This window comes from Rhinolophus sinicus, linkage group LG11, assembly GCF_036562045.2.
Source record: "Rhinolophus sinicus isolate RSC01 linkage group LG11, ASM3656204v1, whole genome shotgun sequence".
In the NCBI taxonomy this organism is placed as follows: Eukaryota; Metazoa; Chordata; class Mammalia; order Chiroptera; family Rhinolophidae; genus Rhinolophus; species Rhinolophus sinicus.
Window position 1 is genome coordinate 44,997,477 of NC_133760.1, and position 15,906 is coordinate 45,013,382.

The 15,906-nt window shown below is 52.3% G+C and overlaps 2 protein-coding genes across 7 annotated transcripts in view; one reads left to right on the forward strand and one right to left on the reverse strand.

Moving 5' to 3' along the window:
- NOD2 (nucleotide binding oligomerization domain containing 2) overlaps positions 1-5,391 on the reverse strand; it is a 42,926-nt gene extending 37,535 nt beyond the window's left edge. The window contains exon 1 of the mRNA XM_074314909.1: positions 5,290-5,391. The gene's annotated coding sequence lies outside the window, so the exon portion shown is untranslated. The remainder of the gene's footprint in view (positions 1-5,289) is intronic.
- Positions 417-8,704, forward strand: SNX20 (sorting nexin 20). 6 transcript variants are annotated; one of them, XM_019732365.2, is made up of 6 exons: positions 417-570; positions 1,452-1,578; positions 2,500-2,525; positions 3,715-3,859; positions 5,324-5,475; positions 6,712-8,704. In XM_019732365.2, exons 4-6 carry the CDS (start codon positions 3,724-3,726, stop codon positions 7,378-7,380), a joined length of 957 nt encoding a protein of 318 aa, XP_019587924.2. In that variant the 5' UTR covers positions 417-570; positions 1,452-1,578; positions 2,500-2,525; positions 3,715-3,723; the 3' UTR covers positions 7,381-8,704. The 6 variants fall into 6 exon arrangements, with proteins under 6 accessions (XP_019587924.2, XP_019587923.2, XP_019587927.2 ...); XM_019732364.2 differs by lacking the exon at positions 2,500-2,525; XM_019732368.2 differs by lacking the exon at positions 1,452-1,578 and having other exon boundaries at positions 421-570.
- Positions 8,705-15,906: the final 7,202 nt, after the last annotated feature.

The following is a 15,906-nucleotide window of genomic DNA, read 5'->3' on the forward strand; positions in this document are numbered from 1 at the left end:
TCACATCACTGCCCGGAGGTGTGGCTTCTCTGGTGCTCACTGTCAGGAGCCTGCAGCTTTGCCCAGAGAAAGGCACCTAGTGGGAGGCACCCACCTCCCTCCACAACCCACACTAGTTCTGGTCCCACCAGCTTCGTGCTCCTAGCCTCAGTTTCCCCATCTGTTTATAGGTCATGATGGCCCCTGTTAGGTCTAGCTCACAGGATAGGGTAATGAACATTGCAGACCTTTGAGACCTAATGTCCAAATGCCAGATAGTCAAGGACTCTGAGGGACAGCCAAGCCCAGCTGGGTCCCTTGGGACTGTGGGTTCTGCCCCGCCCTGCATAGCCCTGCCAGGCAGCCTCAAGCTGTTTGTCACTTGGGTTCAATATACCATCTTTCACCAACCAATGGGCTGGGGCGACCAGGAGCAGGTCACACAGCCTACTTCCTGTTTTCAAATGGGGAACTTAGAGAAACAGCAATCACTCGACTGCTCCCCGGAGCTTAGAACAGAGCTGAAGGGGACCATGTGACACGCCTCCAGGACCCCTGGATGCCCACAGGCCCAGAAGCCTCAGGTCAGAGGTCAGTGTTTGATCCCAAGCTTAGTGGGCATCTGCCCACCTGTGGCCTGAGCCCTGGTCTCCTCGACCCACTCTCAGTACCTGTTGGGGGAAGGGTGGGCCAGAGGAGGGTTGGTGACAGCCGCTATACTGGGGCTCCTCTTAGCAAATTGGGGCAGAGCAGGGAGCAGCTCCTCAACCCCCCATCGCCTCAAATCTTTTTGAAGCACCACTGCTTCTGCAGCCCCTCTTGAACCTGGGGAACCACACTTGTGTTTCTTAAAAAGTGGTGCCAGGGAACCCCTGTGTCAGGATTAGTCCTGGGGGCTTGTGCAAAATGCAGAGGCCAGGGCCCGCCCCCAGACCAGGTAGATGGCACTCTCTGATGTTGGGAGCCAGAAAATGTGTTTTTTTCAATTCCCCTCCCCCCAGAAGATTCTGAAGCACTCTCACATTTGGGAGTGTGCCCATCCAAGATCTTCTGACCTCCAGGTCGGGTCAGGGTGCTTTATTTTACTCCACTGGGGTCTCCCCACAGTGGACAGTCCTCTTGAGCCCCCTCAGAAAGGCAGCATGGGCTCCGGAGGCAGCCCTGTGTGCCCATCAGAAGGACTGGACATGGCAGGCAGCCCTTGGAGGAAGGAGTGAGCCTTAGGGCGCCAGGGGGTGAAGGAGCAGAATGACTGCACATGGAGGGTGGAGGGGGCTGGGAAGATATCCTGCCTCCTGGGTCAAGGACAGGCCCCCAAACCAACAGCACCAGCACTTGCAGTATTTGGTTGTAAGGTCTGGAATCTCTGCGATACAGGGTGTGGAGAGGGGAGGGAATGGCCCCCAGATCCCCATGTGCAGCTGTCCCCAAAGAGCTTTTGCAGTGATAGGACTGCTTTCCCCATTTCACAGATGAGGACACTGAGGCCGAGTGAGGAATGGGAAGCTGCCTAAGACTGTGTCGATTCTGCAACACTCGAATTTTTCCTTCCTATTGCCCTTTAATGGGTGACTGCCAGCCCATCCCATAAAAGGAAAGGTAAGGGCACTGGCTGTGTTTGCTGGATTTGATTTTTAGTCTCAGCCCTGGGTTCATGCTCAGCTTTCCCAAGTCTTTACTAAAACGTCCAGCCAAGGCCATCATTCCTGGAGTCTCACAGGGTCTCCAGGCAAACAGCGCCCTGCTTCTGACCTGGCACCAGCTGCCTGATCAGGACAGCAGGGCTTGAAGGGCTTGGACCACTGAGGCCAGTGCCACTCACCATCACCCATTTTACAGATGAACCAAGTGAGGCAGGAACCTAGGAGCGCTCACAGGAAACATTGGGCCTCAAGAATCCGTGCTACCAGGAATCCATTAGATAAGAGAGCATGTAGGCACCTCTCTGTCTTGCCTGGGCACCTACCACAAAATAAGGAACCCACCCTAGCCACCCATCATCTTGCCAGCAGGACAGACTTCTCAGATGGAGAAACCAAGGCCTGCAGATATTAAATAACTTGCCTATAGACTCACGGGTGGTTGGGACAGAAGGTATGACTCCTCAAGGGGAGATGAGTGAGAGATAAACTAGGTAGGCAAGCTCTAGTATGCTGAAGCATGTGCAGCCCTGAGACAGCCCTGCCCCTGCCTCAGTTTCCCATCCGTATAAGGGGAGGTTAGATGGAGGGTCCCTGAGAGCCACACACTGGACAACTGCATGGAGTCACCTGGAGAATACCACAGGGTTCCTTTCACCAGACACAGCAAGAGCTGCCCCACAGAAGCATGGGTTCCTGGCCCCAGCTGACCTCACCCCTCCCCAGGCCAGGCCAGCTCCAGGTGGCCCTCACCCCTGGAATGTGGACAGGCTCTGGCCACACCCAGGGACATAGATGGGACTGTCTAGGCCACGGGCAGCACAGGGAGCAGGCAGACCAGAGTTCAAGTCCCAGCTCCACTCCTGTGTTCTACTTGCAGCTCCTGCAGATCCTGTTAAGAAGGAGGTAAGGTCACTTGTGCCCTTCTTGTTTTGAATGTCTGTGCCTAAGTGGTACCCCAGCTACTTGTTCCATCTGAGCTAATGTTTTAATGGTCCCTTTTTCTAATTTGTCTCAGACATTTAAAATTCTATTCCAACTTACCCCTTGATTTAGACTCATTCATTTCTCAAATATTTCTCAAAGCATTTATCATGGGTCAGATAACAAGAGGGGCTACTTTACTGTGCCTGGTGTGTGCGGGGCCCTGAGCTGTCACTTCACATGGGACACCAGCCTCGTAAAGCTGGGTTCTATCATTATGTCCCTTTTACAGGAAACTGAGGCACAGAGAAATTAAGTAACTCACCAGGTACCAAGTCACCTTGTTCACTTATCTGGGTCACAGACAGAGTTACTGTAGAAACTGAACCCCAGGACTCCTGCTGCCTGCCCTCCCCTGAGCAGGGTGGAGAGGCTTCTGAAGTCAGGCCAGTTTGCTCTTGTGTCCTGTCCACCACCAACGAGCTTGATTGTGGGCAACCCTAAGTCTCAGTTCCTTTATCATAAAATGGAGATCTGAAATGAGACAGTGAGTGTTGAGTGTATAGTGAGGCATTTGTCCCAAGCATTTGGTTTTGCTCGCTGGGCACACTCACCATCCATGTGTGACCTTGGGCTAACCCTCAGTTTCCTCATCTGCTACTGGGAGTGTGATAGATGTTAAGTAGACTGTGGATGTGAAGGACCGAGGTGCATATGAAGTGGTTTTAAGAAGCCGTCAGCAAATGTTTGCTCAATGAGAAAAAGAGAGAGATGGGAAAGCTAGATACCAGTATCCCTGCTCTGGACATGGAGTGTCCACTGACACGTCATAGAAAATGAAGTGTGGGGACGGTTTTCTGGACAAGCCAGCATCTTCCTCCCAAGGAACCACTAAAGTCATCACCTTTGCTTCACGTCAGCATATTGAAAATTCAGAGCAACTCAATAATATGAGGATCCTAACAGTGAAAGAAAGATCTGCTCAGCCTCGGACGGACCAGTGCGGCAAAGGGCCAGACCCCGGTTTAGCATCTGGCAGTTGGGCAGACGGCTAGGTGGTCAGTGGGGGGCTCAGCAGTGGGGACTATGGCGTGGGTCCCAGGCATCCCAGGACCCACCGGAAAGCCCACCATGAGTGGGCGGTCACTGTCCTCTCTTGTCCCCCTGACAGCCTTGGAGCATGGCAAGTGCCGAGCACCCTGGGAGCCCTGGATGGACAGGACCTGTAGCCCCGTGCACTGCAGGGACCAAGACCAAGGGGGAGGTGTCAGCCACTGGCCCAGACCTCCCACATCCAGGACCTGAAGAGGACTCAGGTGTGCTTGAGGCGTGGGGCTTGGTCGGGAGAACAGAGGTTTGAAGTGATTTGAAATACACGTGTGGGTACTTCAGCAGATGGCACAGGATGGTGGTGCAGGTGGTGCAGCTCTCATAGCTTGGGTTATCCCAAAGTAAACACCGACACAGGGATTGGGGGCAAGTGGTTTATCTGCGAGACGATCTCAGGAGGAATGGCAGGGCAGTGGGAAAGCGAGGAAAGGAAGGGCAGGAAGCCACCCAGGGAAAGGATGAACAGACTATCACTGTGGACAACTGGGGTTCTGTCCCCACGGGCTCCCCTGGGGTCTGTATGGGACATCCCTCAGAGTTATCCCATCTGAGAAGGAGACCAGGCTATGACCCACCAGTCCCATCCTTTATCGGCTGAGGGGTTCCCTACAACACGCTGCTAGGACCCTCGAAGGACCTCGGGGCCAGAGTCAGAGGAAGCCAGTGGGACGGTCCAGAGCAGTGAGTGCCAAGGCATCTGCTCTAGCGCCATCTCCTGGAGCAAATCTCCACTCAGTCATCGACTCACTGTCACAATCATTCTAGACGTGCCCATTGAACCCATGCTCTGTCCCTTGCGCTGTGCAGGGCTCTTGGGAAACAGGGACACATCAATTACCGTGCTGGCCTTCAAGTTTAGAGATGCCACAGAAAAGGAAGGCTACAGGGACAAGGTGGGTGGCTCTTATTCTAATGCCAAGGGGCAGTTGAAGTGACTTGAGGGCTGGGTCTTGAAGGACACATTGGAGAAGGGCCTGGGATCCATATCCCTTGAAATAAATGCACGATGACTTGTGCATTTCTGGTGGGGAAGGACTCTAATCTCTCCCAGGATTCTCAGAATGGCCCAGGGCTCAAGTGAGTTTTAAGAAACACTGTGTTAGTTTTCCAGGCAGGGACGAGGAGGATTGCCCCAAAGGCAGAAGGAGTGGCATGTACAAGAAAAAGCATGGACTGTGGGCCATGAGGTGAGAGGGTAGGGAGGCGCCAGCCAGGCTGAGCCTGGAGCCCAGCACCCTCACAGCTCCTGCTACCACCCACTGAGCAAGCTCAGGAGGCCCCATGACAGACAGCCCTGGAATCAGTGTTGTAGGCAGTGCAGACAAGAGCAAGCCATCGTCCCTGCTTGTCAGGAGCATGGGGTTTCACAATGGCCAACTTGTAGGCCAAAAGCAGACGACACGACACAAACACACTGCATTTCACAACTGAAATCACTTAGGGATGATGGGGTATTGCAGGTTGCCAGTGTCAGGATGGATCCAGCCAGGTTGGGTACCAGGCAGGACCGATGCCGAGCGGAGCCTATAAATGGTGGGCTGGGGGAGGGGGTATTCACAGCTCTTCTGGGTTCTGATGTCCCATCCCAGACAGACGCAGCCATCTCCCCAGGCCCTTGACCCCCAAGTGCACTAACCTGGTGCAAGTCCTCAAAGCTGCTGTCCTTGCAGATGCCGACAGCAGTCCGAGCCCCAACTCCAGCATGACCACGCGGGAGCTGCAGGAGTACTGGAGAAATGAGAAGTGCTGCTGGAAGCCCATCAAACTGCTCTTCGAGGTTGCCTCGGCCCGCATCGAGGAGGGGAAAGCCTCCAAGTTCGTGGTAAGCCGCGATCAGGAAATGACGACACATCTCGCACTGCCTCCTTCTGGGCCCTGGGCAAGTTCTGTAGGGCCTCAGCTTTCCCAACCATGAAATGGGTTCACAAACTTTAATGCACAGAGTTGTTCTGGGGAAAACAGTCAAAAAGCAAGATTTCCCGCTCAGTGTTGTGCTAGGTACTATGGAGGAAGTAGCCCAGTTTCATCCCATGATAGCCAGTATTAGTCATCTGTATCCCTTCTTCTCCGTTTTTGCCATGTCCCTGTATCACTTATATTATTATTTACCTAATCTTTTCCTTTCCATTGGATCACTTAAAAAACAAACAAAAAACACTAAGTTAATAATTTCAAAGAAAAATACCTTAAATGGAAACCAGTACCACATGGCATAAGAAAAGGTGATCATAAAAGTAAACACAAGGAAAGCTAAGTACTGTTAAATTCTAACTGGTCACTGGTACAAAAGCCCTGTGCTTGGGGGCTGTCTCTGTTACAATGGAATTGCAGCCTGTAGTGGGGGAAACGCTAGACACTCCACCTTTCTTAGGGCTGAAATTATCACAGTAGCTGACACTGAGTACTGACTGCATTTGGTGGTTTTAGTGCATGAACTCATTTACTCCTCACCCAGTAAGGTAGGCTCTATTACTGCCCTCATTTTATGGACGAGAAAAGCGAGGTGCACAGAGGTTAAATAACCTACCTACAACCACACAGCTCGACCGTGCTGGGGCTGGAATTATAACCCAGGCAGCCTGCACCCTGAATGACTATTCTCTTGAAAGAGAACTGAAAAGGAATACTTTTCTTACTATAAAACATTGCTGCCAGTATAACACGTAAACCATCTCCCAAGTGTGGAACATTTGGGGAAACACAGATCTAACCCAGGCCCCCCCTTCAGGAACCTGAGGCCCAGTTTTGATGGTGTAAAGCCAAGAGCGCCCCGGGGGGAGGGGGGCTCTGCCTGGCTCCTTCCTGTGCTCCTTTTCCCCCCCGAGATGCCTTCTTGTCACCGTGCTTGTTACTCTTGGGTTGACTCTTGTCATCCACTTTTACAGCTCAGCGATGCCGATGGCAATTTAAAACAGAATTGCATATAACAACAACCCATTTTCAGGGTGTGCTGTAAATTATGCTCATCATTATTTTTACTTGCCGGGCTCGCTCTGTCAGTTCAAACCCTCCGTTAGGATGTAGTCAAAGGCTGTCTCTCTCTCTGTCTGCACCGCAGATGTACCAAATCGTCGTCATCCAGACAGGGAGTTTTGACAGCAGCAAAGCCATCCTAGAACGGCGCTATTCAGACTTTGAGAGGCTCCAGAAAAAACTCCTGAAGTCGTTCGGGGAGGAGATCGAAGATGTCGCCTTCCCCAAGAAGCGCCTGATGGGGAACTTCACCCAGGAGATGATCTCTGAGCGCAAGCTGGCCTTCAAGGAGTACCTGAGCCTGCTCTACGCCATCCGCTGCATCCGCCGGTCCCGCGACTTCATCGACTTCCTGACGCGGCCCGAGCTGAAGGAGGCTTTCGGCTGCCTGCGGGCGGGGCAGTACACCAAGGCCCTGGACATCCTGGTGCACGTGTTGCCCCTGCTGGAGAAGCTGACAGCCCACTGGCGGGTGCTGATGGTCCCGGCCCTCTGCGCCACGCTGGTGTGCCACCGGGAGCTCGAGCGCCCCCTGGAGGCCTTCGCCGCCGGCCAGAGGGCCCTCGAGTGCCTGGGGGCCCGGGAGGGACATTGTTACTATGTCCCCCTGCTGGACGCCATGATCCGCCTGGCCTACTCACTGGGCAAGGACTTCGTGTCGCTGCAGGAGAAACTGGAGGAGTGCCAGCTCCGGAAGCCCACCTCCCGGGGCTTCACCCTGAAGGAACTGACGGTCCGGGAATATCTGTGCTGAGCTGCTCTGGCAGGCGAGCCAGATGTGGGATCGCTGTTGCTCTGAAGGCTGTTTGGGATTCATTTTGGGTGGGAAGAGCCACTCTGGGCTCTAATTTATCGGTCACCTGGGACAAGCTCCTTCTCAGGCCCTCCATTTCCCCATCCGTGTTGAACAGGGATGCTCCCAGGCATCCTTGGTCCCCTGCCTGTGTCTTATGTCCCTTAGATGCCAGACCCACTTCATCTCAAAACCACAAACCCAGCTGCCAACACACTGGAGCCTAAGATTCATCTCACCAATGTTTTTGTAGGTCACTGGAGGAAAGGTTTCCACAGCACACTATGGATACAGCAAACAGCTCTCTCCAGCTGTCCCAGGGCCTTCTCTCTGCTCCTTCCCCCTCCAAGTTGCTCCCTAAGCAAACGGCAACTATTCCCATTGATTATCCTAAGTATTGTGGCTTCCCTCTTAGCATGTAGACCCAACTCAAAAAAAACAAAGCTCACCGCCTACTCCTCAAAGCTAGCTTTGCCCCTGGGGTAGGGTGTCTGTCATCCTTGGGCTAGAAGCAATCATGTCATAAGAGTCTATGATACAAGGTATTTTTTACAAGGGCGGTTGCCAACAATTTCTCGAGTTCAGATGCTATAACTCATTGCCTAGGGGTAGATTTTCATGTATAAGGCAACTGTCCCTTGAATGGCCTCCCTGGGCTGTGTAGACATAGCCCTGAAGGGAGGTGGGAGAAAATACTCAGCGGGACCTCTGGGCAGAAAAGAGATTGAAGGCTCAACACGTCCCGATTTGAGTCACAATTTCTTGGAAGCTCTCTGATGGATTGGGGTAACACTGACTGAAATCTGCTGTCAGGAAGGGACACCAAAGTCCCCAAAGTGAAGTGGGGTCTGGCCCTATGACCTGGGTTCCACTCCAAGCCTGAAGCAGATGGTACAGGCTGGTTTGGGCCCAATATGTATTTGAGGCTGGAAGTCTCTGAAGACCCAAATCATTGGGCTGAACTTAGCAGGGGGTACTGAAGAGGCTGTGACTTGGGAACCTTAACGTGAGGCTCCATGTTTGCCTGTGCGGGGAGCTGGCTCAGCCAAGGGATCACCGGCGCCTGAGGACAAGCATTCACTAAACCGCACCAGAGTGTGTTCAACAGCGACACCTTGTGGCCGCACATCAGGCTCCCCCAGAAGTTAGAAACAGGCAGACGCCCTGGGACAAAGAAAGTCCTCAAGTCTCTCCATTTGCTCCCGGGGAAGGACTCTTCAAGTGAGAAATAGTGGGCTCCCTGAAAATTAGTGTTGAACGGGAAAATAAAAGTGCTACAACTCTATTTATAACGGTGAAGCTCATACTGATTTTACAAGTTATTTGGTCATATAAAATGCTGTCAACTATTGTAAGACTCATCAAATATTCACTAAGAATGAAAAAATGCTCAACATGGGGAGTTTCATGGGAGATTTGGGTAACAAGCAAAGAGTTAGCCCTCCCCCACGTAAGGGGCAGCGTGAAATAATCCTGCTGTGTGGAGGACAGAGAGGAAACACGTGAATGAAACTGGGGGCAGGGTGGACAGTGGGGAATCTCCTGCGAGCACTTGAACTGCGAGGTTTGGGGTCTGAGCACACACAGCATGGGTCAAAATACTTCAAACAGAGAGGCCATGGCCAAGTGGTCTCAGCTGGAGGGGTTCCGGTTACCTGGCACGACAAAAGCAGACTCTCTCCAAAGGAAGTCAACATCTGCCCACGCCAACAGAGAGGATAAGAGGCCACTGAGTACAGAGGTGCTAAAATGGGGGGAAAATGTGCATCTCAAAATCACACATATATGGTGTATGTGTGTGGTAGAGAGAATTTTTTTAAAAAACCTATACAGCGTAGAAGGGACCTACAAAATCATATTGGGGCATTCCTCATCAGGACCCATAAGGCGGGGCTGGCTCCCCACATCATGTACAGGGAATGGAATTATTCTAACATCCTGAAAAGAGACTGCCCGCAAAGGGCGGCATCGGGGCTCCCACCTTGCCTCTTCCTGGGGACACTCCATGCTGCCCTCCCAGGTCTTCAGACCTGGGCCCACCAGTGCTTCCGTGGCCACACACACAGTCTTCATCCACTGCAGGTGTCTGATGGCCTGGGATGGCCCCCGACGGCCATCTCCTCCTGGCAGCTCCCATTTGCTGCAGAAGTCAGAGACCCATTCATCTCTTGGGTTCCTAGAACAAGTCCTTCCATTCCTCAAGCCCCCTCCTCCAGGAAGCTTTCCCCGTGGCCCACTGGCAACCAGGAGCAGCAGCACCACCTGTTAGAGATGCCGAATTTCAGGCCCTCCCCCAGACCTGCTGGATCAGAATCTGCCTGGTAACAAGACTCCCTCCTCTTCCTTCACAGGTGATTCCTGTGAGGGTCAGTTTGAGAAGCTCTGTGTTTAACCGACGTGAGGGTGGCTTGGTGAGCATCACCCACAGAGCCGGGGCCGTCTGCTGTCAGGCTCCTCCCCACCCGTCTTCTCTCTGCCCAGGCCCAGGGAGCTGCAGGTGGGAGCACCACGCCAGCCTCACCCACACCTGGCAATCACTCTGGGCACTCCCCCCGAGCCTGGAAGCTCCTTCAGATGAAGGCTCCAGCAGCTGCTCCCTCCTGCCAGTGTAACACCGAGCCCTGTGGTCCCACTGGACCAGACTAGGCATCCTGTGCCTGGGACGCTGGCAGGCACCACCACCCACCCCCCTCAAGCCAGGATGGGAAAAATGACACTGACAGTGACAGTCTGAGCTCTAAGAACCAGAATGCCCAGCACTCTCGGAGCCCTACTGTGTGCCCAGGACTCCCCTCATCACTGCCCATCCAGCTCTGCTTGGGAGACCCTTATCCCATGTAACAGACAGGACACAGACACCCTGAGAGGTCAAGTGACTTGCCCAAGGTCACACAGCCAACAATGGGCAGAGCAGGGTATTCAGCGTGGGCCAGAGTGACCCCAAGCTTGTGCTTCCTCACTGAGCCCCACGCTGAGGGAACAGGAGGAGAGGGCTGGTCTTCCCATCCTAGGGGCCCTTACAGGGCATTTCCCTTGTCTATTTACAAGTGGGGAAACTGAGGCCTGGAAAGGTGACTCACTTAAGGTCACATAGTCAGACAGGGCAACTCCAGGACCAGAACTGGTGGGGGCCCACACCAAACAGAATAATCCCAGGCTGGAATTCCAAGGGCCCAATCAGACCTGGGGGTGCAGGGTCAGAACTAAGGCCAGGGCAGAGGCTGGTAGCCTGTCCAGCCAGGAGGCTCAGCTCGGGGGGGCTCCAGCTCCCAATACCTAGGCACCCCAATACCTAGGCACCCTTAGCTCTGTGACTTTCCCGTAGCTGCAGCTCTGCCTTGCAGCAGCAAAACCAGGTCCAGTTCTACCTGTTGGGAGAGCGGCCTCACGTGTGTCCTCAGCCAGCCCCTCCTGGGCTCCTCCACACATTTCCTGTCCTTCATGCAGCAACTACAGGGTGGCCATCCTTCCAGAACCCTCCTTCCTGCTCAGTCCCACTCCTCCCTCCCATGCCCAACAACGTCACCACCTGTTCCATCATCCTTGCCATTTCCTTCTAGTAGTCTCCTTTTACTCATGGAAATATATTTGAAAAAGAAACTTCCTATTACAGCCCTAAATGGAAAATCAGAATCACTTACTATGGTTAGAAGGTAGCTGTAAAAATAAATGCAATGAAACCTATCCCTGATCAGCCTCACAGGCCTTAGAGGCAGGCCTTGAACGTGAGGCTGCCAGAGGTCCTTATGAAAAGAGAGGGACAGAGACAAGTGTTAGAGATTTGTTATCACCAAGCTGAGACTTCTCTTTGAGTTTTTTTCAGAAGGGCTGGAAAACACTGGGAAAGGAAGTTTCTAATCCTATGGCCTGGATCACCCGATGTCCGTGCGTCATCACTACCATGTGGGGTCTCCCTCCCTGCCCCTGGCCCTGGTCTCCTGGTCCCCAAACCTTATATTCAACTCGGCTTGCTTCTCTAGCCCCTCAGCCATGGGCCTGGGTTTGCCTTTGATTGACATCATGGGCTTTCAACACAATTGGCAGGTGGTACCCAGGCTGCAGCTCCGCTCTCCTGTCGACTGTGGCACAGAGTAGCTATCTTACCTGATATCAAGTAAGACCCCCAAATGGAGGGAGAGTTCTCGGTTGGCCAAAGCCTGAACCTGTGGCATGTCTTCTAGTTACTGTCACTGTCCCTCCTGTTAAGAGCAGGAAAGTGCCTCTCCCCCCAAGGCCCGGCACAGAGCCCCATCCTCCCATTCAGCACCGGAATAGGGCCTCTCACCAGCTTTATCCACCCATCTGTGCATGTCCTCGTTTTCCCAGTAAGCAACGATTAATGATGCTCCTGCAAACAGCTGAGGACACAGCAGCAAACAGGACAGACCTGATCTCTGCCCTCATTGAGGTGATGTTAGAAGGGAGCCACTCACAGAGCAAACAGAAGCTGGGACACAATGGTCTCCCTCAGCCAGATGGTCAGGGGAGGCTCCTCAGGGGAGGGGGTGTTTAAGGGAGTTACAGGGGAGGCTAAGCCGGTGGCCCCAGCAGCGTGGGAAGGGGAGAGTTTTAGGCAGAAGGAAAGCAGAAACACAGCCCTGACGCAGCAACGTCCTCTGTCCCTGGGGACACAGAGCCAGGCCCAGGCCCAGAAAGGAGGCAGCCCCTACGCTGGCTGTGCCCACTGAGAGGAAGCTTCCAGGTGCTGACAGACGCCTGGTGAGCCACGTCTGTGCCATCGCCCATCTCCAATACCGGGCTCATTGCAAAGCGTAGGGTTGGACAGCCTGCGTTTAGGGCACATAGACCCTTTTGGATACAAGTGATAGAAAGTCGGGTTCATCTGACAAGGGAGGACTTTATTATCGGAAAAGTCTTGCTTAAAGCCAAGTTGGATCCAAAGACTCATCCACCTCGCTCTCTTTCTCACTTTCATTTTCTCTGTATCAGTTCCGCTTTCCTCAGCTTTGCCTTCTCCCCCTCCTCCTGGGGACAGGATGGCTGTAGCAGCTCCAGGCTCACATGCTCCCTTCTCAGCAACCCCAGAGAACCCTCCAGGGCTCTTGCAAAGCTTTCCTCTGTAGGATATGCAGGAAACAACACCCCGTCCTTTCCCAAGAAGCTCAGGCAGGGCAGACCCGCGCCCCACAGAGCAGCAACCACACCTAGCTCGCCCAGCCTGCAGCAGAAATAGGTCTTAATGTACTGTTTCATAATCTGCTTTGCAAATTGAATAGACTTTATTTTTTAGAGTTTTAGGTTCATAGCAAAATTAAGAAAAAGGTGTAGAGATTTCCCATGTACCCTCTTCCCCCCCACATGCACAGCTTCTCCCATTATCAGCACCCCCACCAGAGCGGTACATTTGTTACCACTGATGAAACCACACTGACATGGTTTCTCATGCAGGGTCCACAGTTTACATGAGGATTCACCCTTGGTGTTGTCCATCCGATGGGTTCAGATACATGTATCCACCATTAACATGTATCCACCATTAGAGTATGAAAAATTAAAGTATGATTCCATTTTATCTATATATCATGAGTGTTACCCTGTAACATAGAATATTCTTCGGTGTCATTGTTAATGGTTTCATTGTATCTTAATGTAAGCGCCCTAGTTGTTTTAACCGTTTTGTAATGTTCCAGATTTTCCTTATTACAGGCAACAAAGCAGCAAACGCCTTGACCCAATGTCTGTTTTGGATTTGTGCACTCTTAAGGCACTCTGTAACAGTGATATTTCTGAATCATAATGAAACACGTTTAATGATTTTGATAATATTAATTTCTCTCTCTCCAGAGAGACTGTACTAACTCACTCCACCAACTAAGTATGAGATGCCCATTTCCTTGAAACTTCCATAACACTGGATGTTTGCATTTTAAAACTACTATTTTCAATGTGATGGATGAGAAGTCATATCCATGGTTTAACGTGCATATCCTTTTTCCTCATGAGTATGGACATTTTTTTCAGAGGCTTAGTGGTCATTTCTATGGTACTTAAGTTTATAAAGTTGTTTCTTTTTCCTTTTTTTAACCCAGTACTTCTGGAAGGAGCCAGCACCTAGGGAGGATCTAATCCTGCAATCAAAAAAGCGGCCAGCAGATGGCGCTGCCGCACTGGCGGCTCTGAAAGCTTTGCCGGCTGCGCTGGAGCAAAGGAATGAAACTGGACCGGAATTGAGCATTTCCCTAAAAAGTAAGACTAAAAACCGTTCAAAGGGGTCTAAAATAATGCTAGAAAGAAAGAGTTTTGCTGGGAAATTGCTCATGCGTCGCTGTCTCCTTAGCCTCCCCCCACCCCTACCCCGCCACCACCACTGTTAGTTGGGGTCCCGGGCAACCCACAACTGGGGTTCAGGACCTCCCCTCCTCGGTTTCTGCATCCTCGTCCTCTTTCCGCAGCCCAGAGGCCCCAAGAGGCGGAAGGAGGCCTCCTCGCCACCGCCCCCTCCACCTACCTCCTCAAGCCCATCAGAAGGGAGCGAGTGAAACCCGCACCTCCTAACAAAACAGGGCGCCTAAGGGCGGTGTGCGGAGCCTCCAGGAGCAGGACCCGCCCAGGGGCCGCGCCCGCTGTGACCGGCTGGCTTTTGGGGGGCGGTGCTTGGTTACGCCTCCCTCAATATGGGGGGAGAGGCCCTTTTCCAGTGGGGGGCCAGAGCCCCTGCCGCAGCGCTTTCCAGGAGGGAGGCTTTGAGTGCTGTGCTCCTGCTCTCCAGACCCTTCCTCCGACTTTTTGAGAACCTAGATGGTTCTGGGTGCTTCCCACCCACTTACCTCCTGAACTGGGGGAGGGTGGAGGGCTCCCAGGGGCTGCACAGCTGGACTTCTTTTTCACCATTCAATGCCCTGGGCCCCATCCAGAGACTTTGGTAAGCCGTGGGTTGCAAAGAAGGAAGAGGGGGAGAGAGTGGGAGGAAAAAGAAACAGCAGAGGATACCTTGCTTGTTAGAGTGTGAACTGGTGCAACCACTTAGGAAAACCATTTGGCACGTCTACGGAAGCTCGACATACACTGCTCTGTGAGGACCCAACATTCCCTTCCACTTGTAGGACTATGCCCTATAGATAGATAGGCAAACGTTTACCAAAAGGCAAGAGCTGGAATTTCAGAGAGCTCTGCTCCCAGCATTACCCCCCAACTGGAAACAACCCAAATGCCCATCAACAGGAAAACAGTAAATTGTGGCCTATTCATGTTGGAATATTATACAGTCGTGAAAATAAAGTGTACTTATACACAGTGAGGAGGCTGAATCTCACAAGTGGGAGTGAGTGAAAGAAGCCAGACAGAGAAGAGCACAGCCTGTATGGCTGCCAGTTAAGGAAGTTCAAGAAGAGGACAAATAGAACAATAGTGGTTAAGGACGCTTACTTACTTAGATGGTAGAACTTCTGTAAGAGAAAAAAGCAGAAAGGATTCCTATGCAAGTCAGATAGTGGCTGTTACTTCTGGGACAGGGAGGGGGCTTTGGTGGCAGGAGCAGTGAGGGTCTCCAGTGGAGTGGGTGGTGTTCTATTCTTAGTCCCCGGCGATGGTTACAAGGGCATGCGCTTTGTAACAATTTAAGTTGCACACTTACATTTTAAGCAGGATTCTGCGGGTGTTGTACTCCACACAATGAACATATTTTGATAAAAGCACGCATGGATGCAGCAAATATGAACTCAATATTTATTATGCACCAAGCACTGTGCCAATCAGTATTTGAACCCGAGGCTTCTGCCCCCAGCACGTGTTGCCTCGTTGTACTAAACCATTGTGGAGGTGTCAGGGGGTGGTTAGGTGAACGTCAGTCCTCTCAGACTAGTGAACAGTGAAGACCAAGACACTTCACACCCCCAGCTAGCATAGTGCTCTGACTCCAAATCCACGCATTCCCTAAACCACAGGAAGGAATCATTAAAGGTGAACACTCAGGACTAGCCATCAGCTAGTGGGGCAGGGGCATCCTTACAGCCGACTGGTTAAAATGATAAGGTGTTGTAAATTGCAGGAACGGCCCCACCTCTTCATCCCTCCCACATGCCATTAGCCATGTGACATTTCAGTTCCTCCCGCTACAGAGGCAGGGTCAATTGCCCCACCCCCCTGAGCCTGAGCTGTCCGGGACACTTGTTTTGGCCAGTATGATGTGGCAGAAGGGGCAGTGTGTCAGTTCCAAGCCTTAGCCTCAAGAGACCTTGTGCATTTCACTTGCACTCTTTCTTGACTTTCTGCCATTGTCATAACAAGAACCTGCCCAGCACATGCTACTGGAGGATGAGAGATTTATGGAGCAGAGCCAGGGGCAGCTGAGACCAACTGATGGCCAGCTGACCAACTGATGGCCAGCTGACTCCCAGACTGTGGGCAACCTCAGGCAAGATCAGGCAACTCCCAATGTGATCCGTGAATTTAAATAGTGAATTATTGTTTCAAGCCCCTGAAATTTGGGACTGTTTGTTATGTGGAAACAGCTAACTGATACATTAT